This window comes from Propithecus coquereli, unplaced genomic scaffold, assembly GCF_000956105.1.
Source record: "Propithecus coquereli isolate 6110/MARCELLA unplaced genomic scaffold, Pcoq_1.0 Scaffold228, whole genome shotgun sequence".
NCBI classification, from domain to species: Eukaryota; Metazoa; Chordata; class Mammalia; order Primates; family Indriidae; genus Propithecus; species Propithecus coquereli.
Window position 1 is genome coordinate 1,606,538 of NW_012147819.1, and position 26,063 is coordinate 1,632,600.

The 26,063-nt window shown below is 40.3% G+C and overlaps 1 protein-coding gene across 1 annotated transcript in view; it reads left to right on the top strand.

Moving 5' to 3' along the window:
* Window positions 1–26,063, top strand: part of KIAA0922 (KIAA0922 ortholog) — an 86,265-nt gene that overhangs the window by 45,224 nt on the left and 14,978 nt on the right. Inside the window, exons 17-24 of the mRNA XM_012645266.1 lie at window positions 1,450–1,577; window positions 3,813–3,955; window positions 5,913–6,099; window positions 6,314–6,499; window positions 7,408–7,557; window positions 7,913–8,541; window positions 15,653–15,798; window positions 24,012–24,136. Coding sequence (XP_012500720.1) covers window positions 1,450–1,577; window positions 3,813–3,955; window positions 5,913–6,099; window positions 6,314–6,499; window positions 7,408–7,557; window positions 7,913–8,541; window positions 15,653–15,798; window positions 24,012–24,136 — 1,694 coding nt within the window. The remainder of the gene's footprint in view (window positions 1–1,449; window positions 1,578–3,812; window positions 3,956–5,912; window positions 6,100–6,313; window positions 6,500–7,407; window positions 7,558–7,912; window positions 8,542–15,652; window positions 15,799–24,011; window positions 24,137–26,063) is intronic.

The window sequence follows — 26,063 nt, forward strand, 5'->3', positions numbered from 1 at the left end:
ACATATATAGCTTGAAATTGCAAAAATAATGCCAATTTCTTTCACATCTAAATATTCTATTTGGATTTGAGCAAATGGTGCCTCATTTGGAAAAAGTTTTTGTCTGTGAAGATTTTTCCCAAGAATATTACACCTTTTGGGATAAGATAAATTATTAGCATTGACAAAAAGAATAGTCACTATCAGTGCCTTGAAAACACTCAAAATTTAACTCAAAATTGTTATTAGAGAGATGTAAAGGTCATAGGAAATCAAGAAGGGGAAAGGGGAGAGGTGGGGAGGGGTAAAAACCTACCTGTTGGGTACAATGAACACTATTCAGGTGATGGACACATTAAAAGCCCTGACTTAAGCATCATAAAAGGTATCCATGTAACAAAAACATTTGTACCTCCTTAATATTTTGAAATTAAAAAAATCGTTGTTAGAACTCTTTGTCATGTAAAGAAAGGCTTCCTGCATTGTATTTTGTTGGTTCGCTTGTAGAAATATAGTTCCTTTGGTTAAGAGCGTATGGAACTTTTTATATATCTTAAAAATTTCAGTGCCTGGCATAAAGAACCATTTAATAAAGGTACTGTGGTTATTATAACTTTAATGCTGAAAGTCAGCAGCTTTTTTATTCAATATTCATATTAAATTTATAATGCGGGGTTTCTCCCTTCTCGGAGTTTATAATTCTAATGAAAATGAAGTAAATGCCATCACCATTTCTTTCAGATAGCATGGGAAATCCTAGCAATAATTGAAGGATAAAACAGATTTAAACATTGAGAACACAGGAAAGAGAAATAATACTCTTCAGATTATATGATTATAGCACTAAGAAATTAATACGTTCTTAGAAGGAGCTAGGAGAAAAAGTAGTGGAAAGAGGGAAAGTCCGTTTACTACAAAAATAAAGAATTAAATCTTGGATATTAAATTTAGAGGACAAGCCTTATTTAGAGAAAGAGATCATAGATTAAAGATCTTTATTTAAAGGATAAATAAAGATCTTTCTCTTGACCGGAGAGACTAAATATAAAAAAAATGGTTTCTATATAAACTTAAATTCAACATAAAGAATTTATATAAAGAGATCTTAGGGTTGTCCAGCAGTGGGTGTGTGGTCTTGTCAGATGGCTGTAGCATTGAAGCAGAGACTATTTGGTCTGTTTTTTGATTGATACTTTACATTCAAAGCATCTTTGTATAGAAAGCTGCTAGCCCCAACTCCAAACCAGGAGGCAAATCTCCCCTCCGCCCATCTTCCTCAGCTGTGGTGTAGGAGCTGTTTCTTAGAGTGAACTCTCAAGGTAAACAGGTTCAAACAGGTTGATTAGCATGGTCAAATCTGGACATTAAAAGAAAAGCAGTCTTGTTTATTAGTAGGATGCACTTCATGATGATGAAGCTTGCTTGGTGGGAGTATGAAGTTGTCTGACTGTATCTGTTAATAATTTGCAGGGAGTGCGTTCCGAAGAGTCCAGACTGGGCACCCTCCAATTCCATTTGCAGCCTTTGGAAATGAAAAGAGTTGGCATAGTTTTCACACCCGCTGACTATGGAAAAGTTACCTCACTCATACTAATCCGGTAGGTGTGTCCCTGTCACAGAGTATGTTTCCTTCTCGCTAACTTGACCGTCTAAATTTCTCTCTCGAGAATACAGGGTCTCTTTAGCTAGTAGTTGACGTTCGCTTCTGAGTCAGGTCTTCAGCGGGGCGGCGGGGGCGGGGCGCTGCTTTGCAGGGTAGGAAGCGGCAGTAGCCGAGAAGAGAGGCTGCTGAAAGCTCCTCCCTTAATCTCCAGGCCTCAGTCTCCTCCCTTTTCCAACAGGGAGTGTGTGCCCATGTTTCCAAGAGGGTGGTACGTTTCACTCCATGTCTTGTCCGGTGCTGTCACAAAAGGCAGAACACACATGGGTCTACTTCTCTGTCCTTAGCATAGAAAAATAATTGAAACACCACTGTCGACATTTCCACTCTGCAGTATTTAAATGAACTTACATCACTCTCAGCTCTTTCTTGCCTCTGGAATTCTCTGTAGCCCCAAAGGACAGTGGAAAAAGTGCTCTGTTGAGCCCATTGGCTGTTTTATTCCTTTTCTTTCTTTTAAATGGTAGTTATTGCTAACTGATTTAAGCAGCTCAGTGTGTTTCATTTAACAATTTTTTTCATCTTGAGGTAGTTTTTCATGGAGAGTCATCTTTTAAAAATTCACGGTAAATACAGGTCTGTGTTGAAGCTTTCTGCATTGGAAGAGAAGTCTAACACTAATTTTTAATAAATGCTATTTTAGTTATTTTTAAATAGTATCAGATCAGCTGGCAAAAAAATTCCTATTCGGTACTTTCTTTAATATGTAACAGTTTGTTCTTCTGCAAATGAATGCTACTAAGGAGAAAATGTGTTAAAGTTAAGAAAGTGTGTTCTCTTCAGCATTTTAACTACAAATCCCTAATGCCCTGTTGACTTAACGTGTTTTATTTTAAACCTGTTCTTCCTTGAAGAACTAAGATCATAGGAAGTGCAGAGATAAACTTACCTTATCCCCGGGTTGAACTATCCCAGACTCAAAAAGAAAATCTGAATTTTTTATATAAGTTTATTTACTGTTGGTACTTTCCATTTTGTAAATGATGTCAGTCATCTAATGCTGTATCACTGAAAGGCTCTTAAATGGTTAAATAAAGGTTTTCTTTTTTTTAATCCTTTAGATAAAGATGTAAAGATATTTTCATGTATTTTGCATAATTATATAAAAGTAAAATGAATTATCTCTCTGCTTCTACAGTATTTATGTTATGACAACCCGCTTTTGGTCCAGAGTGCATCATTTAAAAATCGTTTTCGTTGGGTGCAGTGGCTCACGCCTTTAATCTTAGCACTTTGGGAGGCTGAGGTGGCAGGATTGCTTGAGGTCAGAAGTTTGAGACCAGCCTGACCAAGAGCGAGACCCTATCTCTACAAAAAATAGAAAAATTAGCCAAGCATGGAGGCACATGCCTGTAGTCCCAGCTACTCTGAGGCTGAGGCAGGAGGGTCAGTTGAGCCCAGGAGTATGAGGTTGCTGTGAGCTATGCTGATGCCACTGCACTCTAGCCCGGGCAGCAGAGTGAGACCCTGTCTCAACTAACTAACTAACTAGAGTGAGACCCTGTCTCAACTAACTAACAAACAGACAAACAAATAAATAAATAAATAAAATTTTCACTTAACCTGTTTGTCCTAGAAATCATGATTTTAATTAATGAAAAGGCACATGTTAGTCTGAATTACTGTTTGACTAATAAGAATCTGACTAGATACAAGTTAGTTGTAGGGTGGTATTTGAAATCATCATTTCAAGGGAAACAGTAGAATTTTATTTCTAAAATCATCCCTAAGGCAGACTTTCTTATCACAAGTACTGTGAAAACTCCTAATTCATCCTGTAACCATTTTCATCATTTTGTCTAAATTTGTTAGTGTTTTTCTGTGTCCTCCAATTTATTTCTTCAGCTTTTTTCTCTTGGATGTCTGACCACCACCCCAGTGTGTGGTTATTAGAAAAATACGTGGGTTTGCATTTGTGGCCGGTGGATGGAGAGTGAGCATGACCACTCGCACGTCCTTGCTGTAGTCAGCTCGCTTTGACTCTTCCGGACTCGGCAGCTTCCATTGCCCGCCCTTACTCTGTGCGATGGCAGGAGATGCCACACTATTTAAATTGATCTTTTTTTAAAAAAACTTTAAAAATAGTTTTGCTAGCTGAGAATATTTAAAATCAAGTGCATTGTATCGTGACTCTGTGGTAATGCCTTTTTATTTGTATCTCCTTACACAATAGGAATAACCTGACTGTTCTCGACATGATCGCTGTGGAAGGGTTTGGAGCCAGAGAGTTACTGAAAGTAGGCGGAAGACTTCCGGGTGCGGGAGGCTCCCTCCGATTTAAGGTGCCGGAGTCCACGCTGATGGACTGCCGTCGACGTGAGTTCACACGTGTGGCGCTCTGACAGGGAAGGCTTGGCATTAAAGCCAAGAGCAAAAGGAGATTCTTCTAAAAATTTACAGTAAATTCATTGTATTGACGCAAATAATTAAATCAGGCCAACATTTGAGCATATATAGGCTGGTACCCCTGGATTAGAATAAAAGCTTTAGATATTTAATTCAACTTAGATAATAGACAAGAGGGAACAAATAAAATGTAATTGTAGTGTGAAATATTTAAGATAAATATATGAAGCAGTTAATTTGGTTGTCAGTTACCTTAATTATAGAAAATCACCCTAAAATGATGAATGGAGAGTAGACTAGACACTGCTATGGAAATTCCTGTGATGGAAATTCCTGTGATGCAAATATTGTGTACCTGGGTCATCCAGTGCAGTTTGCGTGAGTCATATGTGGTTAAGTAGCCTTTAAAATAGCTAGGGTGACTGATGAATTCAATTTTTAAATTTATTTAATTTTAATCAGTTTAAGTTTAAATAGCCACATATGGCTAATGGTATCAGATAATGCAGATTTAGAAATGTATTGAGATACTGCACTAGAAAATTTCTAAATTATGCGTGTATTTAAATTAAATGCCTTTAAATCACCTATATTAGTTTCAACAGCTTCCTCAGGAATTAAAACAGAAATCAAACAATAGATGTTAAATGTTTTTGGTAAATTCTGTCTCGTTTTCCTATTACTATTTTTTAATTATATGAAAACACTGAAAACAGCAATATGTTTTCTACAGAGGAAACTAGTCAGTGAAACTATTGGATAATTTGTAGAGCTATTTTAGTGCCTGATTGGAATTTTTTTGTTTTAGAAAATGCTAAATAAGCACTGAGTTTGAAAAGATTTGGTGACAGTTTTGCATCAAAATTCTTCAGGGTATTCATTTTTCCATTCATTCATTTGGTAATTTAGAGTTGACTTTGAATGGTAGAAATAAGGAGTAATAAAAATATAGATCCTGGCTGGGCGCGGTGGCTCACGCCTGTAATCCTAGCACTCTGGGAGGCCGAGGCGGGCGGATTGTTTGAGCTCAGGAGTTCGAGACCAGCCTGAGCAAGAGCGAGACCCCATCTCTACTAAAAATAGAAAGAAATTAATCGGACAACTAAAATTATATAGAAAAAATTAGCCGGGCACGGTGGCGCGTGCCTGTAGTCCCAGCTACTCGGGAGGCTGAGGCAGTAGGATTGCTTGAGCCCAGGAGTTTGAGGTTGCTGTGAGCTAGGCTGATGCCACGGCACTCACTCTAGCCAGGGCAACAGAGTGAGACTCTGTCTCGGAAAAAAAAAAATATATATATATAGAACCAGATAAAATATTAGTCCTTATATGGAATAGATTATGGGTTTTAAATTTATAGGGATATTTAAAAATTGTCATAACTCTTCTCTTTTCAAACTTAGTATAAAATGTGCTGTCATTTATTTGTAAGGATGTAATTACTTCTTTTTAATATAGTGGGTGTTTGAACTGTGTTTCTAGTAGCTGTGATGACTTTACGCAGAAGCACATGTTCTTAACTGGTACTTGGTTCAATATGACTGAGAATCTCAGGGGCACAGAGTACTTGGTGGCCAGTGGTGAAGCTAAACTCTATGGCTTCTGAGAAGAATAAACTTTTAACCTTAGCTTTTAATAAGTAAAGGACCAAAGAAGAGATTCTGATTACTTTTGATACCTAGTCCGAGCATTTAACTTAAGAAAAATGTAGACTATTTAAGTATCTCTGTTATATCCTGGTTGTATAACAGCATCTTTAATTGTTTTAGAAATTAGATAGAAATCGTACTTTGTGCTTATGTGGAATTTTTTTCCCATTTTAATAATGTAGATCACGGTTTGGTTGATTCAATAAATATTGATCCAATAAATTATTAAAAATAAATTTTACAGTTCATATATACTAAATACCACTTCTTGTCCTCACTAGAACCGAAAGACAGCAAGCAAATGTTATCTATTACAAAGAGCTTTAAAGTTGAAAATATTGGACCTCTTCCTATAACTGTGTCATCTCTGAAAATTAATGGGTATAATTGCCAAGGTTATGGATTTGAAGTGTTAGATTGTCATCAGTTTTCCCTGGACCCAAACACATCCCGTGATATCAGCATCGTGTAAGCATTGGGCTTTAACTTCATTTCAGTTTTGTGATGCATTTAATAATGTGTGTGTTGCGGGGGGACCTTTTTCCATTGGTAAGACATCTTAAGTTGTAAAGGTATTTGTTTTGTAGAAGTAGAAAATTGCGTTGCCATTATAATTATTTTGCTCTGTGTGGCTAAAATTCAAGCAATTAAAAGTTCATGAAGATGAATCTTTTGTTACCAGGTTTACTCCAGACTTTACATCTTCCTGGGTCATTCGTGACCTAACTCTTGTAACTGCAGCAGACCTAGAATTTCGCTTCACGCTCAACGTGACCCTCCCTCATCACCTGTTGCCCTTATGTGCAAATGTGGTGCCAGGACCCAGCTGGGAGGAGTCATTTTGGAGGCTCACAGTCTTTTTTGTCAGGTAAACCACCTCCTCCACTATTCTTCTCTGAGTAGAGAAGTCATCCAGGCGAGTTGCATGAAAATACGTAAGTTAGTTGCCCAAGAGTGGTCAAAGCACATGAATTGAGTGGAATTTTTACGGCATTGAGAACGTTGACATGTGTGAAGTAGACAAGGTAGTAACTGGTAAGTTTTGAGGAGATAGCAAACTCATTGTAAGAGAGTCATAAGACTATAGGAGAATAATAGACAATCATGCTGCGTGTATAGTATGTTCATTGGTGGTCTTGGTGGAAGATGGGAATGTTAGTTATTCTTATTAGCTTGGTACAATGACAGTTTGAGATTAGAAGGCTAGAATGACACTTTTTGAGTGTTTTTTTTTTCTTTTTTAAGGAGATAGTATCTTGTTGTCACTCAGGTTGGAGTGCAGTGGTGATATCATAGCTCACTGCAGCCTTGAATTCCTGTGCTCAAGTGAGGCCGTCCTCCTGCCTCAGCCTCCCAAATGCCAAGTAGCTAGGACTACAGGTGTGTGCCACCATGCCCAGCTAAGTTTTAAAACCTTTTGGTAGAGATGGGGTCTTGCTGTGTTGCCCAGGCTGCTCTTGAACTCCGGCCTCAAGTGATCCTCTTGCCTGGCCTCCTAAAGTGCTGGGATTACAGGAGTGAGCCACTGCGCTCCTCCTTGAGTGATTTTATAAAAATTGAATTGTAATGTCCAACTCATAAATACGCACATTTGGGTGGTATTTTTTTATTTTTAAGGAACTTCAAAAATTATGATGTCATAAATCTTAGGGAGTTTTAATACTGTATCTTTAGATGTTTCTCATCAATCATTCATCACTCGTCTAATAACAAAACTAGTCTTTTAAATTCCAGGCAGAACCATGCAGTAATGAACCTCATTGCTTCCTTCCTCAGTTTGTCTCTGTTGGGTGTGATTTTAATAGCCTTCCAACAAGCGCAGTACATTCTTATGGAATTCATGAAAACAAGACAGAGGCAAAATGCTAGCTCCTCATCACAGCAAAATAGCGGTCCAATGGATGTAATCAGCTCCCACTCTCACAAGTAAGAATCCGTGTGTGTATGTGTCCGTGTGTATAGGGGTGTTCTCACCTTTGATATTACTCATTTCTGATTTTATTTTAAGGTAATCCAAATTTTGATTCCAAATTTGTTTTCATAAATTTTTTTTAAGTCATTATGTGAACAGCTGCCCCATGTATTATAAGATAGTCTCCGTGTAAGGACTCAGTTTATTGGTGTCTTCCCTGGCAGAAAACTCCAGGAGCTTTAGGAGAAGGAAGGGAGAACTCCTTAGTACACACCATACTGACTGCTGTCTCTTTCCCATGGTTGTAGAAACGAAGTAGAGTTTGATTTGGTTTGCCTTTATGCTAAATGTTTTTCTTCTTACATTCAGAAGCAATTGCAAGAACTTTCTTGATACATATGGCCCCTCTGATAAAGGCCGAGGGAAAGGCTGCCTTCCTGTGAACACTCCCCAGAGCAGGATCCAGAATGCTGCCAAGAGGAGCCCAGCCACCTACAGTCATTCTCAGAAGAAGCACAAGTGCTCAGTGTACTACGGTAAACACAAACCCAGCACCTCTGTGGCCAGCAGCTCCAACACTACTACTGAGGAAAAGCAGACTTCGACCCTAGGCAGCCCCCTGTCTGCTGCTAAAGAGGACATTTGCACTGACGTCATGGGGGAGAACTGGATCAGCCTCAAATATGCCAGTGGCATGAATGTCAACCTGCAGAAGAATTTAACCCTTCCCAAAAACTTATTGAACAAAGAAGAAAACACACTGAAAAACACAGTTGTTGTCCATAATCCTTCTTCAGAATGTAACGTGAAGGAGGGAGTACAGACATGTATGTTTCCTAAGGAAACTGACATTAAAACTTCAGGGAACATAGCTGAGCTCAAGGAACGGGAGCTCTGTCCACTGAAGACCTCTAAGAAACTACCTGAAAATCATTTGCCGAGAAACTCACCTCATTACCACCAGTCAGACTTGCCAGAAATTTCCAGGAAAAATAATGGTAATCTTTCCACCCTCCTTGATGCTGCTTCTCTTGCGTGTGTCCCCAGTCTGTTTTTAATGGAGTTTGTTCTCACCTGTGGCCTTTAGTTTTAATTGTGGATGTTTTGTTTCTTAGTTCATGCACAGAGTTTTTAGCAAAGGGATAAATGTTGATATATGACTTGTAAAATGAAAAATTTAAGACAAGGCACCCAGGAAGTTTGATTTTTAGTACCTAAGTTTAGAGGAACATGAATGTCATATTTTATTGTTGGGAGGATATGGGCACCTTTTTCTAATTTTTTTTTTTTATCTTGGGTTTTCAGACTATTCGCCAAAATTAATCAGCCCATGACATGATTCTGACCAAAGAAAACTTCACCAACTTTTTAATGTAATAGCTGCCACCGTCTCATGTTGCCTGGCCCTGGTTCTTCTCTAATTGTGTTCCTTGGTTAAAAGAAGACACATGTTCTCATGTAGCAAATATAGTTAAGGAAAATGCAAAAAGTAGACTAGGAAGACTACCTACATATAAAATTGTCATTATACTTTCACAAGTCCCTTTGGTCTCTGGCATAAGGGCCTGTGCTTATTTATACTATTTTTCTTTTGTCCATACTGACTATTTTAATATGCACATTACTGAACCTGTTAGAAGTCATATTTTTGACTTTTTTTAATCTGAAAAAACTCAGTCACTTTTATCTTTTTTGAAACATCTAAATATAAATAATTTTGTGTTTTTCACTTCTTGATGTTATAGAGAAGGTACAGAAATACTATGGATTGACTAATGAACTTTTATGCATTTGGTAAAAACCCAAACTGAATTTTAAACATTCTGTAAAAGGACATTGCTAACTTAAAAGAGAGTTGGAGTCCTCTGAGTGGACTGTGGTTTGGGCAGCTGCACGTGCATTTTTGGTGCACCTAGTGCCAGCCTGTTTGTGCCATTTCGCCTGGCAGCAGTGTGCACAGTTGAAGTGGACTCAGGTCTGCAATTTTGACACTGTGCCCTGTGTCTCCTCCACATGGCATGTGAGTATGTCCCCTGGAGAATGCAGTTAACCAGATCTTCAAATCAAACCATAGCATACCATGTCTGCGGACGTTTTATGGTGGGGTGGTTGGGTGCCTATTGTTCTATTTCTGCCCAGACACTCTCTGGGGCCCAGACTACAAAACACTTGTGAAAGGGTAAGGTGATGGAGTGAATCCTGGCTGGGCTTCTTCCTTGTTTTGTCAGTCTTTTTTTTTTTTTTTTTTTTTTTGAGACAGAGTCCCACTGTGTTGCCCAGGCTAGAGTGCCATGGCGTCACCCTAGCTCACAGCAACCTCAAACTTCTGGGCTCACGCGATCCTTCTGCCTCAGCCTCCTGAGTAGCTGGGACTACAGGCATGCGCCACCATGCCCGGCTAATTTTTTCTATGTATTTTTAGTTGTCCAATTAATTTCTTTATATTTTTAGTAGAGACGGGGTCTCACTCTTGCTCAGGCTGGTTTCGAACTCCTGAGCTCAAACAATCTGCCCGCCTTGGCCTCCCAGAGAGCTAGGATTACAGGCGTGAGCCACCGCTCCCGGCCTTTGTGAGTCTTTTGACATGAGCACAGCCTTTGACATAGGCTGACTTTACACATCTTGAAATAAGAATTGTTTCTGTGATCCGTTGTGTCCATCAGCTAAATGTGCCTGTACAGTGCAGTGCCCGTGGCATCGTGGGTAGATGGATAGAGGGAACTTCTGCCACATCATGGGATGTTGAAGTGCTTGGAATTTAGAGGCGTGGGCCAGATATATGGAGTATCAGAGTGGGCTAGAGAAAACTTGAATTGTGCTTCAAGATTGAGCCAAGATTACCATGTAATAACACTTCAATAAATATGAGTAAATTTGATATGGGAGTCCATAAGCATATGGTTTGCCTGTGTCATTGTAGATGGTAAACCTGCTCACAGTCTTTCCTTCCTGTGCACATGAGTGGTATGTTTATAATGTTTTACATGGAGACAAATCTTTCACTGCAAGACTTTTTTTAAACTGCTTTTTGACTGGATCATCAATAAGTTAAATGATATCAGGGTGACTGTTGATCAGATCAAATAAGAGTGAATGAAAAAACTTTGGCTTTCCAGCATGTTCAGACTGGCAGATTCAAAGGTGCTTGCAGTCCTGTACTTTTCATAGACCGCAGCAGGGCATTCCTCCCAGGGAAGTCCATTCACTGACATGTGCTTTGTTCTGTTTTGTGTTCACAACACTCTTCTAGGAATATTATCTAAGTTGTTAAAAGGTGAATAAATTGCCTGTCACCATTTACAATTTAAAAATTGTAAAGAACTGAAAATATTAAAAATAAGAAAGGACTGAGAAATCTAGGAGAAGATAATTGTAGTTCGAAGGTAGGACTCGAAGTTTCCTAGCGATATTAAGGATTTTGGGTTCTTTGGTCAAATTTCAAAGGAAAGCATTGCAGGAACCGGGCAGATGGCAAACAGACCCTATAGAAAGGACACTCAAGAATGAGGAAACTGTATACAAGAGCCTTCTGAGTTGCACTTCCAACTTTGAGAATTCATTCTTTTTTAATTTTGGAAAGTATTTTACTTTGTGAAAAATGTTGTGGTTGCCATCATAAGATCCTTTCTGGAATCTGAAGGAAACAGCTTCAGGCTTGTGCTCTGAGCTTAGCGCTCCTGATAGTTGGGGATCCTGAATTCTTGTCACTGTTTACTGTGTGGCCCAGCGGAATTGGGAACGTCCACTCGCTCAGTTGAAACCAGATAATGGGCTTGCCACATTTTAGCCATTTCTCCCAAAGTATACAGATGTTCTGTAGAAACAATTTTAGTGCGAAGATTGCCTTTAACAGGAAAGGCGAGGTTGGGGTGGGGGCAGCCCCGACCCTTAAGAATACTGTAGTGATTTTTCTAACCTAGCAGAGCTCCCAGAGGCACCTGAAGAATGGTGCCGTCTCCTGTTCTGAGGCTTTTTTTTTGCCTCCTGGGTGTAGCTTGTTGTGTGAGAGGAAAATGTTCCAGGGACTATTTCTCTGACTGTATTCTTCTTCTTGTCAGGAAACACAGGATATTTTCTGAATAACAGAAAATGTGCTTTGTCCCTCTCCCACCCCTTTCCCACTGCCTCCTTCCGAGGGGTCTGTAGTAAATCATAAATTACAATTTCTGTTAGAAATGAAATCTGTTGACAGATTCTTCAGGGCTCTGTTTTCCCACACTTGTTTTTTGGCATCAACCTGTCAAACAACTATGAAACAGCTAAATTTTTCAAACATTTGTTACATGTTCCAGAATCTCTTGATCATCTGACAAGGGTAGGGCTTTATTTGTAAATGTAAGCAATCTTTTGAAATATATCTCTTTTTAAACATTTGTAACTTTTAATTGTCTGATCAAAATAACACAGATTTAGAGTTACAGCTAAAGACAGGCTGTGGTTGGCCTCAGCATGACCAAAGAAAAATAGTTAGCAAAGTATTTCACTGCTTTCTACCTATAATAAAATAAAGGGTAATAGACTTTTAAATTTAATAATACCCTAAACCTCAAACTTAACAATGCCTGAAAGTTTTCCCTGAATTAGATACCCCAGCTTTCTGAAACTATTAGTATTTGCAGAAATTAAAACATGTTCTCATTTACTTATACATACTAATAAGTTGAAATGAAGATCTAATGGTTCACTCAAAATACACGATAGGATTAGATTTGGGACAGTACGTACGACTCCAGGAAGAATGCTGGCAAGTTCTCTTGTTCTTTGTTCTTCAATTTGTTTTTGTTTTCTGTTTTAACCACCTTTTGGAGGAAAAAGCTATACGTATTTAATGTGTACACCTTGATGAGTTTGGGAACACGTACACGCTCGTGAGACCGTTGCCACCATGAGGGCTGTAAACATACTTGTCACCTCTCAACATTTTCTCCTGTCTCCTCTATTATTGTTTCTTCCGCTTGTTTTTGATTTTTAACTGTGGCACCAACACTCTGACTGAGGTTGTGGGAAAGTTGCTTGCTTAATAGGATGGCATGAATTGGCTCCATTTTTAAAGAAAGTAAGTTAAATACTCAGTGTTTCCATATTCTTGAATGTTTTCATGTAAGAATTTCTGAAAGAATCACTGAAAAACGTGTTACTAACATTCTTTTTATTGTTATCCTGATTCTTGGCCCCAAAGAAGGCATTACTAATTTTCTAAAAGTCTATGCTTTACTACTTTTTGAGGTGGTTTTGTATTGGCTATTAAATTTGGATCCTTTCTAAGAAACTTTGATGACTCATACTTTCAATGCTATATTCTTGGCCTGAAGAAAACTGAAACAAATCTATTTTCTCACGAATTAGGATCCTAGGAAAGCAATGTCACCTATTTTTTGAGGACAGCGTCTGTATTCTGTTTCATATTTATGGCTTCCAGAATCTTAAGCGATAATCCTTTATTCGTGATTTCTTTTTCTGTTAGAAACCCTGTCAGCCTTGCTTTTGGCTGTTTGCTTTACTTATTCATAGTGTTTGGTGTTTTCCTTTGTGGATGTTTAACATCCGTTTGTGTTGTAGAAAGAATTTCATTTCAAAGGTGTTCTCTGCTAAAGAATGACTTAATTTTGACAGCTTACGAAATGGGTAATGACGATTCTACAGGCCTGCTGTTAGATGCTCTTAGTTGAGGAATGTGCAGGTTTGAAGGGGATCTGAAAGCTGTGTCCTGCAGTCCTCTAAATAAGGCAAATCTAAACCCATCAGGCAGATGGTTGACTGTCCTATAGGGATGGAAATTCCTTAGTTGCCTTTGATTCAGAGTCTTTGCTGACTCTACTGTTAAAGTTATTCCTAGGTATTAAAGGAAGCAGTTGATAGTGATCAGATTTTTCTCTGGATACGACTTCGACCATTGCATTTTTAAGTCTGTTTCATCACAGCCAAAGGCATTCAAACATCCCATAATATTTTATGTAATGAGTCTAGCAAAAAGATTTAATTTTCTGTGTTCGTGTTATGATATTAGGAGAATATTACCTTAAATTAATTTTGATATTACCTGAAATTAATTTTAATCTTTTTCTGCAAGTATAAGACGTAACATGCCAAGTTGTATTCACACCATAAAAGCCTGAGTTACTTTATAAGGCGCGTGCCGTGCGCTTGCCCAGCAGTTTTCTAGTTACGTAATATTTATATAGTTTTCTGTTAACAGAATGAAAGCATGTTTACCGTGTGTTATTTGGAAGATTTATGTCTCCTGTGCTGAGTGAGTTTAGTTTGTCGCTTTGGAATTTCAGAATCAGAGGGGACTTGACTGCTCCGTTCATGTAGTAGGGGGGACCTGCCCTTCCCGGGTCCCCCAGCAGGGCTGCAGCAGAGCCTCTGCCACCATCTGGTCAGCTGTCTGTCCCGCCAGAGCCTGCAGCCTACTTTGCCGGGAAATACTTGCACTGTGGTCATCTAAACTTTCTCAGATTTCAAAGGTATTATGAGGGATTCTCAGTTAAAGAAAAAAGGAGAAGGTATTGAAATACTTTCTGTTCCAAATTAGAAAACCGAGGCCGGTTACTGTGGGCTTGAAGTTGATTTGCCTTTATCGTGAGGTAAGAGATAGAAATACACTTACGAAATCTCTTGAACGAAAAATGGAAAAAACGTGTTTTCAGAAAAGTTTTCCTACCAGCATCCGTCTCTGCCACGTGATTCCTTGACTGTTCCTCCTGCAGCACGCGGGCACTGTTCCCTGGCACAGGGCGGGCGTTTGCTGTGGGGACAGGGCCTTCCCTGAAGTTGTTCTTGCGTCCTTTGGCGGATGCTTTGCATTTATGTCGGTTCTGTTCTCATCTTTGTAACTGTCAAGCAGGGTAGGCAAGGAAGGGGAGCTTTGCACGTTTTATAAATCATGAAGCTAAGGCACAGGCAGCTTAAGAGAGTTACTTTGATCATAAAACAAATTAGTGGCTGAGTCGTGACTGAAACCCAAGTCCTTATCCCCCTCTCCCTCTTCCCCAACTTTAAAAAAAAGTGATAAAATATACAAAACATAAAATTTACTGTATTAACTATTTTTAATTATAAAGGTCAGTGGCATTAAGTACCTTTACATTGTTGCAACCATCATCTCTATCCATTTCCAGAACTTTTTCGTCATCCCAAACAGTAGCCCTGCACCTATCAAACAGTAAATACCCATTACCCCCTTCCCTCAGCCCCTCGTAACCACCATTCTGCTTTCTGTCTCTGAATTTGACCTAAGTCCGTCAGAGGTGGGATGATAAAGCATTTGTCCTTTTGTGTCTGGCTTATTTCCCGTAGCATAATGTCTTCAAGGTTCATCTGTGTTTTGCATGTGTCAGAATGTCATTCCTTTTTTTAACCATTATAACTGTCCTGTTCAGTAGTGTTAAATATTTCACATTGTTATCCCATGAGTCAGGCTGAATGGTATTCCATTGTATGTATATACCACATTTTGTTTATCCATCCATCCATCCATCAGTGGACATTTGGATTTTGTCCACATTTTGGTTAATATGAATAATGATGCAATGAATATTGGTGTCCTCCTCCCACTTTTTTTCCTTGATCTCTTTTTTGTTTGTTTGTTCGTTTGTTTGTTTTTTTGAGACAGAGTCCTACTCTGTCTCCCTGGATAGAGTGCAGTGGCATCATCCTAGCTCACAGAAACCTCAAATTCCTGGGCTCAAGTGGTCCTCTTGCCTCAGCCTCCTGAGCAGCTGGGACTACAGGCACGTGCCACCATGCCCGGCTAATCTTTCTATGTTTAGTAAAGGTGGGGTCTTACCCTTACTCAGGCTGGTCTTGAACTCCTGAGCTCAAGCAATCCCTCCACCTCAGCCTCCCAGAGTGCTAGCCAGGATTACAGGTGTGAGCCACCACTCCTGGCCCTGACCTCTTTAAAGATTACTTGTAGAACTCTTAATTTAAATGCATTGTCACCTGTAAACAAAATAAATTTCTAGAGCATCAGGGATGTCAAAAACAGTCCTTAAGTTTAAATCATATTAAATCAAATGAGATGTTTGGCGTAACGGAGAAGTTTAACTATGGGGAATATGAACGGCAATTTTTAGCTAGAAATTGAATTGTTTTTGTTTGTTCAAGGGAATAACCAGCAAGTGCCTGCCAAGAATGAAGTAGGTAATTGTGAAACTTTGAAAAAGGTTGATGCAAAATCTTCAGAAAAGAAGATTCACAAAGCATCTAAAGAAGACACATGTTCTGAGAAGCAGGACATACCTTCAGTGGAGGTTTGTATTCCTTTTCTTCTTGCCTATTAAAAAGAACAAAACCCATTTTTAGAGCTTAAGAATGCAAATATCTGTGTAATAAGTGAACATGTATCTTTCATACTTTCACTGCATTTGAATCCAAACTGATAACTGATGAGTTTGAGGTGTTTGTTCAGAAAGTTTTGTTTATCTTCTATTAATAATTATATAGGTGATACTGCAATAACTTTTAGAGAAACCGGGTAGTTTTTTACTCTCAAGAGAAACTATTCTTAAGCAAATGGGTTAACTCCTAGGGAACGATGGCAGAGTAGAACCAATCATATATTCCTTCTACCCAATTGTCACCCAGCATCTGTATCTCAGGGCATACTATTACTCTTTGTCCTCGTATCTATCATTATCTTCTCGCTAAAAGATCAAAAAAGTATTCATGATATAATAGTAGAAAATTTTCCTTATTTGAGGGAAGAACTAAATTTGCAGATCAAAGGGGAACACTGTACACCAGGAAAAATTGATACGTAATAATGGGCATTGGCACATTCTAGTTAAATTAATTGAACTTTAGACATAAAGAGTTGTGAAGACAAAGGCAGGGAAGTCAAGAAATACAAACTTAAACTTGCCTCAGATTTCTCCATAGGAACATCTAATGCCGGAAAACAGTGGAACAATGTCATTGACAGAATGGAAATGTGAATAGAGAATATTGTGTCCATTAAGTTGATATGCAGGTACAAAGGCAACAGGCAGACATTCTTAAACACAAATGAACTTAGGAAGCTTACTTGAAAAATCAAGTTAATGAAATTTAGCTAATCAAGATAGGAGTAAAAATAAGGACTCAAGATTGCAGAAGGCATAATAAAGATATGTGGTTGAGATTTCACTCCATTTTATATCTAGAACTAAGATGAAACAATTGGCAGTTATAACTTCAGAACAGATTGCAAATACTAAACTTTAACAAAGTAAAAATAGTAACATAATGTGCAAAAAACAGGAGGTGAGATTGAGAAGTAGGTGAAAATAAGTTTTGATTTTAATCTTTCTTGGTAGAGAGACAATACTATGTAAAAGTGAAACATGCAATTTAAAAGAGTTAAAATTTAAGAAAATATTTTTTACCATCTTTTTCCTAACCTTAGATCCTTAAGGAGTTAATATATCACATGTAAAAGAAACAATTATTTGAAAACTGGCAGTTCCCTTGATTTTACTTTATTTTTCTTATGTTAAATTCATATCAAATTGAGCCTTAAATTTTTATTTAAAAATTATATATAGTCCCAGTGTTACAAATTATTCCTATTATCTGTCCTGTCATCCTTACATGCTGCGTGTAGGCTCATAGAAAAATCTTTAAAAATACGTTTGCGAAATAATTAGTGGGAGAACAGTTACTTCTGAGTGGTGGGATTTGGGATGATTTCTTTTTCCTTCCTTTATATTGCTCCATTTTGCTTAAAGTTTATAACAACCATGGATTTTTTGTTTAAATAAAATGGAAGTGATACAAAATAAGTATGTGACAGGTATTCCAAACTAGGCATTTGTAGTCTGTTGAGAAAGGCAAGAAGATATTTCTTTGTAATCAAACACCAAAATTAATACACAGTAGGGGGATTTCAGAGATTGAAAAGTCAACTTAGGCTGCAGTGGTCATGGGAAGCTCCTGGAGCGGGTGGAAGGTTGTCCAGGTGGCTGTGGAAAAGCAGAGAGGGAAGGTGGGCAGCAGGCACCCCTGAGCCCCCGGGTGGAGGCACCATCGAGGCATCATTGGGAGCAGGAAGGAGTCATCGGACTGAGAAGAAGCCACCTGTTGGGAAGTAATGGGAGGGAAGAGTCAGGATCCTACCAGACTGGGAAGGCCCTTGAATGCTGATTAAAATTTAGGCTTTATTCACTGGATCTCAGTGGGGAACACAAATGGCGACGTAGGTGAGCGTGAGCAATAGGAAGGTGGTGGGGCCTGTAGACAGCTGGAGAAACGTTGCTTGCTAAGGAATTGCAGAATCAAAATTTTTAAAAGCACATTTGTCCAAACAAAAAATTATTTTGGAGGATTTGGCCTGAGGATTGCCAGTTTTGGGACCTTGGTGCAAATCTTGGAGAGAGCTATGGGAGGTTCCTGAATTGGGCAGGAGGTGGGGGATGGGGGGAGGGTTGGAGGGTGGGTAATAAATTGGAAACAACCTGTAGACTGTGATCTTCTTGAAGGTAATAACTGGATATTTTTCAGTTCAGTTTCACAAAGACTGGCAGGATGCCTGCTGCATAGAACCAGTTTAGTAAATGCTTGAATGATTGTGAGAATGATCCATTTTTGGAGGATTAGCCTGAGTGTGTGGAGACTGGGTTGAAGAGGGAAGAAATGGATACCAGGTCTTTTCTAACAAGGATGCTGCTACCCTGGCAGGAGGTATGATATAATCAAGGCCTTACTTGGGCAGGAGCCAGGGGTATAGGATAGGAAGAGCAGTTGAGAGATGTTTTAGAAGAAAACCATGAGGACCTCTTAGCACTAAATTGCATGCAGGAGAGGAGTCATCTGTTTTACACTGCCATTTGCAAAAGATAGCTCCAAGGTTCAAAGCCTAGGTTAGGTGATTAGAAGATGGAGAATTCTGATGTATGTGACAAGCTCATTTTTATATCCGTCAAAGCAACGTTGTGTTGTAGTTAAGAGCGTGGACTTTACAGCCAGACTTTTTGGGTTCCAATCCAGCATATCACTTACTCATCCTACAACATTGGGCGAGTTACTTACAATGCAGTTTCCTCCTCCTGCGAAGTGAGGATGGTAATAGCACACCTACCTCATAGGGTTGTGAGGATTAAATGGGTTAATGTGAGAATTGCTTCAGAATGGCAGTGCTTACTGACAACTAGTAAGTCCCAAAGAGTGACAGGTATGACAGTCATTACCAACAGAGAGGGGCGGCTGGACTTTGAAGTGATATGTGCGGTAGACAGCAGGAGATAGAGAAGTAGAGTGTCTGGACAAGTGAGGGCTGAAACTTGAGAGTCCGGAGTTATCCCTGTGGCGGTTGGACGTGGATTCTCTGAGGTTATGCAGAGGGAAGACCAGGGGCCTGGGTCCGAACCCGGGGTGGCATGGAGCAGTGCTGACGTGCTGAGGGTGCAGGTATAGCAGACGTGCACAAAACTAGGCCTAAAGCTGAGGCTAGGACGTGTTTGAAGAGCAGAAATAAAGTCAGTGAATTTGGGTAATGAAGTTAGGAGTTGAACCTAACCTCCTTTTGATACGGGCTGTGGACACTTAACCCATTGCCCTGCAATGAAATGGAAACCGACGCCGAGATGCTCCGACGCCACAGCCACACAACCTTGAGCGCTGGGAGCAGGAGCTGAAACAGATTACCCCAAGGTCCCCTCTGCCCAAGGTGACCCTGAGGGGCATTGGTGCTGCTACTGGCTTCTGTCTACTGCGTGAGTGGGCATCATTCCAGGCTCTGCCCCAGCCCCAAAGTCTTCCCTGGCTCTCTGTGCCAGACTTGGTTGGGCCTTTAATGGTGGCAGTTTTCTTAATTTATTCAAGTTATGTTCTTCTCTGTGTGTCCTCATCCTTAGATCTTTGAGGGCATGGGCCTTGCCTTCTGCCTGTATTGCGGGAGCTCAGACGGTTCTTACACTCGGTCCCTGCAGTTACGTAAGGTGCTCCCTCCTTGTCTGGTCTGAACTGTGGAGGACAGACGTCTGCAGCTGAGGTGGCAGCCAGTTCCACAGGAGGCATGCCCGTCCCAGGGTTTGGAGGACTCAGGCAGAACCCTGTGGCCCACGGTTGTCACCAATTGAGTCAACCAAGGTGGATTTTTTGGTGCAGATTTGGGGGCTGTGGTTTGTCATTGCTTTGCTGTCTCTGTGACTCACTCCCCGTTTTGTAGAACTGCTGTTTAAAATCCCATGAGTGTACTTTCCATTTCATTGTTCATTTGGGGAAAGTCATTCTCAATAAGCACATTCCCAAGTGCAGTGCTCAGTGTTTATTTTTCTTGCACATTCTTAGAGCCTAACTTTGCAGCTTAGAAAATTGTATAAATCTGTCTATATAGTACATGGGGAACATTCCTCTAGATTTATTGGCAAGGAAGGTTGAAGCCCAGGTTTGGAATCCACAAACTAAATTTTAGCCCTAGCTTTTTATTTTCTTTTAAGCAGATTTTTTTTTTCCTTAGAAAAGTAATTCATGATTATTATAAAAACATAAAGAAGAGGGGGGAAAGCTTTGTTTTCAGTGGTTACATAACATTTCATCATTTAGCTGGGCCATAATTTAAATCATTCTCCTGCAGTTGGACTTTAAGGTTGTTTCCAACTTTCTACTTTCATAAATAACTCTATGATAAACAACTTTGTTCATAGCTCTTGCCTATATACCTGAGAAATCCTTGTTATAGATGTTGAGAACTAGAATTAAAGGGTATGAGCTGTTTAAGGGTGCTTGTGTGTGCTGCCAGATTGCTTTCCACGAAGTCGGTACCCATTTACGTTCACGTGTGTGGTATCTGCGAGTACTGACTTCATCCTCCTCCCCAGCATCAGCTGTTTGCAAAATCTTGGTCAGTGTGATAGGCGAGCCAATTGTGTTTTGTTTTTCATTTCAGTTTGCATCTTACTAGGGAAAGGTGAACACTTTCCTTCATTTCATTTTTTGTAAAATTCTGAAAAACACGAAAAAGTAAAACTACCCATCCAAAATCCTGCCACTGAAAAGAAAGTCTACAAATGAAGAAGTAAATGTCTCACCCAGTTCTTCTTCCACTGCTCGGAGGCAGACAGTGCTAGCAGGGTCCTGCTTCGTCAGCTGTTTCCTAGTATTTGTAGGCATAAACATGCATCATAAACACATTTGTGTTTTCTGAAACCAAAACTGAAAAATTACATAGAAGCTAGTATCATTTGCCTTTCCTGAAAACATTATTTTACAGTGTGTCCCAGAAGTCGCCATACATAGGGAAAATGGAAATTGTAGCTAAATATAACTTTATTTACAAAATATTTATTACAAAATTTTACAAAATTTTGTAAAGCAATCCTCCTGCCTTATCCTCTCAAGTAGCTGGGACTATAGGTGTGTGACACCAGCTGCCATGCCTGGCTAATTTTTCTATTTTTTGTAGAGATGGGGTCTCACTCTTGCTCAGGCTGGTCTTGAACTTCTGACCTCAAGTGATCCTCCCAGCTCGGCCTCTCAGAGTGCCAGGATTACAGGCGTGAGCCATAACGCCCAGCCTGTATTTCTTCTGTGAACTTATTTTTGTCCTTTGCCATTTTTTGAATGTTAGTGTTTTCTTATTTTCTGTAAGAGGACTTTATATGTTAGTGGTATTAACTCTTTGTCTATCAGATGACGTGCATAAAGAGTTTTTTCCTAGTTTGCCCTTTCTTATTTTTCTTTCCTTTTACTTACATACAGTGGCTTTAAGAATGCCCATGTGCAGTCAATCTGTGATTTCTCTTTGATTTCTTCCTTTGCTTTTATTAAAGCTTAGGGAATCTTTCTTTACCCTACCATCAGTTAAATTGTCACCTTTGTCAGGAGATCGGCAAACTTCACTAGTCCAAATAGTTCAATAGTTAAGATGATGATGATAACTAAGTCTCATATAAACTGCCTACTAAGTGCTAGGTAATTTAATCCTCACAGTAATCCTTTGAGGAAGACTCAGGAAACTGAGGCAAAGAGGCTAAGTAACTTGCCCAAGATCACCCAACTAGTAATCAGGGAGTGAGATTCAAACCAGGTGGTTTGGCCTCACAGCCCGTGGTCCTCGTTGCAGGTCTGCAGGGGTGGGTGTCGCTAGTCCCGCCTTCCTCTACGTAAGACCCTCAGTACCAGAAAGCACAGAGCCAGCTTGCCCTCTACTCTTCCTTGGATTTCTTGCCAAATCTGTTGCTTCTCCGGTTCACTTCCCCTCTGTGTTCCATCCAGTCCTCCACCACCGGCCTTCCTCTCTCAGCCCCACGGTGCCAGATCCTTCTCCACTGCCCGTTGCTTCGGATGCTGCTCCATAGACAAAGATCTTCAGTTGGTTTTTCATTCCTCGTTCCATCTTTAATCCTTTTGCTGTCTCGTCCATAGCTTTGTCCTGTCCCCTGCTGTGTTGCTCATGGACCTTGTGTCTTGGTCATTCCAATTACACCTCTGAGGCCAGCTTGTCCAGCACGCTCCTTCCCTTTCTGACACTCATGGAGGTTCTGGCTCGCTCCTGACCGCCGAGTCCCGCCTCTCAGTAGTCCTAAACGTACTTGCCCTCTTGCTTGTATGACAGTTCCAGCCAGGTGGGTTTGAGAAAGGCAGCCAAGTGTCAGAGTGACTGCTGGCCAGCTCATGCTTTCTCTGACCCCACTTAGAGATGGATCCTTCATTTGTACCTGACCCTGGAGGGATGGAAAGGCTCAAGTACTTGCTGTGTTGACAAACCTTTGTTGGCCCTCGAGTGGACAGGGTGAAGGAGATGGAGACTCCCCCCTCCCAGTTAGAAATACACAAAGGAAGAGTACATGAATAAATACGGTGTATGTCTGATGTTTAACATTGGATCATGAGTCTGTCTTTCCTGTGTCTGTTTAGCATCAAACTTAAGCAATTAGCGTAAGGTCCTATAGATAGGGCTTTGTATGTTTCACTTGTCAGGTTTTTAAAATATCTTCAGAATCAGAAAAAAGTTAATACATACTAATCGGGGGGAAAACTAAAGGAGTATAAAGAAGAAAGCAAAAATTCCGTAATCCCACTGCATATGTAGTTAAAATTTCATTTTATTTCCAGTGTGTGTGTTTGTGGTGTGCACATTGCTTTCATAGATGCATGAGAGTTCCAATATCCCAGGCGTAGAGCATGTAGGTAATGCGTGTGTGTTAGTCGAGTGTATGTTAGAACTTCGTGGATTCCTACTCTGATTTCTAGATCAACTTTCTGAAAAAGAAGGTTAAATTAGCCGAATGTTCGCTTTTCATGAAGTGTGAATCCCGAGGGTCAATAGGACGAGGACTCTTTTGCACCACTGGATTTGCTTCTGGGAGGTCCCTGGGGAAGACATTTTCCTCCCGAAGAGACCCAACACCTTAAGAGATGTGTTTTTTAAGCCCTTGAGTCTCGGTGTGTGAGCTCCTGCCTGCTGACAGTGTCTCTGCTTTAAGGGGGCAGTGTGTGGAAGGAAGAGGAGTAGTGAGTATTAGAAGATGTTAAAGACTTGAGCTGCTTTAAAACTTGAAAGAGCAAGGAAAATCTGCTCCCCTTGGGCCTGTTGATAGGCCATGCCTGACATTAAAAGAGGAAAAAGCCCAAATTTAAAAAACTGTACATATTTAATACACATATCTTCAACTTATATACATCTCATGCTGAATTAAGTTTTTCAGAACCACATTTGCAAACATCAAGTAGCTGGATGCGGTGGCACACACCTGTAATTCCAGCACTTTGGGAGACCAAGGCAGGAGGATCACTTGAGGCCAGGAATTTGAGACCAGCCTGAGCAATATATCAAGACCCTGTCTTTACAAAAAATAAAAAATTAGCTGGGCATGGTGGCACGCCCCTAGTCCCAGTTACTCAGGAGGCTGAGGCGGGAGGGTCTTTGAGCACAGGAGTTTGAGGTTGCAATGAACTGTGATCGAGCCACTACACTATAGCCCAGGCAACAGAGTGAGACCCTGTGTCTAAAAAAACCAAAAACATCAAATATATTCTTGCCTTATTTACCCAAGAAGCTTAAACTAGTTTGGATCATTCTGTGGAGATTTGGTTGTTCTCCTAAAGTTCATCTGTAAACAAATAGAAACATAAATACACAACTTGCTCCTAAGTTGAGGTTTTACCTGATTTTTCTTCAGTAGTAAGTAATTCATGTGAGTTGCACATACCAAATTAACAGGTGAAGGTTGGAGGATTTATTGCTGCTAAAGCTAACAGCAAGCTGACCATAAATTGCTAGCAGATGTTTTTCCTTCTTAGCCCCTCAGGAATTTTATAGGCAACAATTCTTTTTTTCTTTCCTTTCTGTGGAGCTTGAGGGAAGTAGAGCAAGGAGGAAAATGAAAACAAACTGGAGATTGAGAAACATGTCTCAGTTTTCACCAGTGCTGGGACATTGTGAATTCAGATGGAGTTGGTCTCAAAAGTTTAAAAGAAAGAATCACAGGTTTTTATTCATGTTTACTCAGTTTAAACCACTAAACGTTTTCTTTTTCCTCTTTAGCAAGAAGATCCTTCTAGGAAGAAGAAGCTTCAGGAGAAAAAGGAAGGAAATTTACAAAATTTAAATTGGAATAAAAGCCGAACATGTAGGAAAAACAAGAAAAGGGGTGTTGCTCAGGCCTCAAGGTGTGTAATTTTTACAACCCCCTTACAGTTTTGATCTATTTTTCACTTTACAATTTTGCATTTAACTATTATCTTTTAATCTTATTTCTGTTGTGTTGGATAGAGACGAGAGTGTAGGTGATTGTATTTTGAGATTAGAATATATTTGTAAAATTAACATTTTCCCATTGTTTTGCTAAAAATACCTTAAAGTGACCAAATTTTTAAAATTTTTTCTTTATAAAATGCTGAAAGCTATGGGAGGTTTTAGTGAAAAAGCATAAGCCATCCCTCCGTGGGAAGCCCTTCCTTTTGCCTGTGAAACGCAGGAGCGTTTGCAGAGCAGGAACCGGTGAAAACCACTGGACACGGGTAGGCCGCCTGTTCCTAGTTTGGCCACTAATCCTCCTGGGCTATCCGCGGTCATGATAATTAAATAGAATTGGAGAAAAAAGAAGGTTACCACTCAGGTAAACTTCACTTCAGTCCTGCAGATGTAGGTTCTTAGCAGCTGTGGGAAGTGAGGGGCCCAGAAATTGCGTGGTTTCTTTAAAGCCAAGGTTGCCAAGGGGCAGAGCCAGAACTGGAAGCCGTGCACTTTGGCACTCTGTTTTGGAAAGCTTGCTTCAAGGCACGTACTTTCCCTGAGCTCTCACTTTCTTATCTGTAAATGAGCTGGACAGGGATTGTGTAGAATCCTGTATTATTGCTGCGGTGCCACAATATCCCCCTAAATTGAAAGATACATAAATTTCTCAGCTTGAGGATTTTTTTCACCGGGTCAATAGTGTGTACAAATCCCCCAGAAGCCCCCTAGGTGGTATATAGTCTCCAAGTTTCGATTTCTTATATTAGGCTTCCAGCGCCCCCACGTACACACGTGGGAGCCTCCGGCGAAGACGTGCTCCCCTGCCTTTGCCTCCCGGGATCTGTGGACTGAGCTTCTCAGGTCTCCCGCGCACTGACAGCCCCCTTCCAGGGCCCCAGTGTCATGCAGTCCCAGACCCCCCCGGTGGTTAGCGGGAACTAAAACGCAGCTGCCCAGCAGCAAGGCCCTTTCCTGTCCAGTAACCCCCATCCCCACACTTGGGCTTGTTCTTTTGAGTTCTGGCATCTAGGGATTTCTCTTTCTTGGAGCTCTGCTAGATATGTGTATATATTTCTGTTAAATTTTTTTCCAGCAGTTCCAAATTTGTATGGGGAAAGGGCTCCCCTTTGCTGCAGGGGAGCTTGTTGTCGGGAGGGAATGCTGGCAGGCCCGCCGCCGGCACCAGGCCACATATGGTGCTGTTTAGGGGCCTGCTCCGGCCCGGGGGATGTTGCAGTCTTGAGCTCAGCCAGTGGTTTAGCTCTTGACAAACCCCCCAGCGATTCTTATGTACAGGGAACAGCGCCAGGGGTTCTTTAGGCTCTGGGTCTACACTCAGCACACCGGTGCCAAGCAATCAGCAAAATGCAAATGGTAAACAACGTACATATCCATTATTAATTTCTTAATAACACTAAAGTCTAATTATTGACAGATAATTTTCCTTATTTAGGACTGGATTATGTAGACTAAATTATTCGAAAGCTCCAAGGCAGTATTCTGTAGAAAGGCAAACTCAGACCTAGATATATTCATATACATGTATTTCCATAAACATTTGATTGACTATGAGGTCACTTAAAAGTATATTTTCCTGGCCGGGCGCAGTGGCTCACGCCTATAATCCTAGCTCTCTGGGAGTCCGAGGCAGGCGGATTGTTTGAGCTCAGGAGTTCGAAACCAGCCTGAGCAAGAGCGAGACCCCGTTTCCACTAAAAATAGAAAGAAATTAATTGGACAACTAAAAATATATAGAGAAATTAGCCGTGCATGGTGGCACATGCCTGTAGTCCCAGCTACTCGGGAGGCTGAGGCAGAAGGATCACTTGAGCCCAGGAGTTTGAGGTTGCTGTGAGCTAG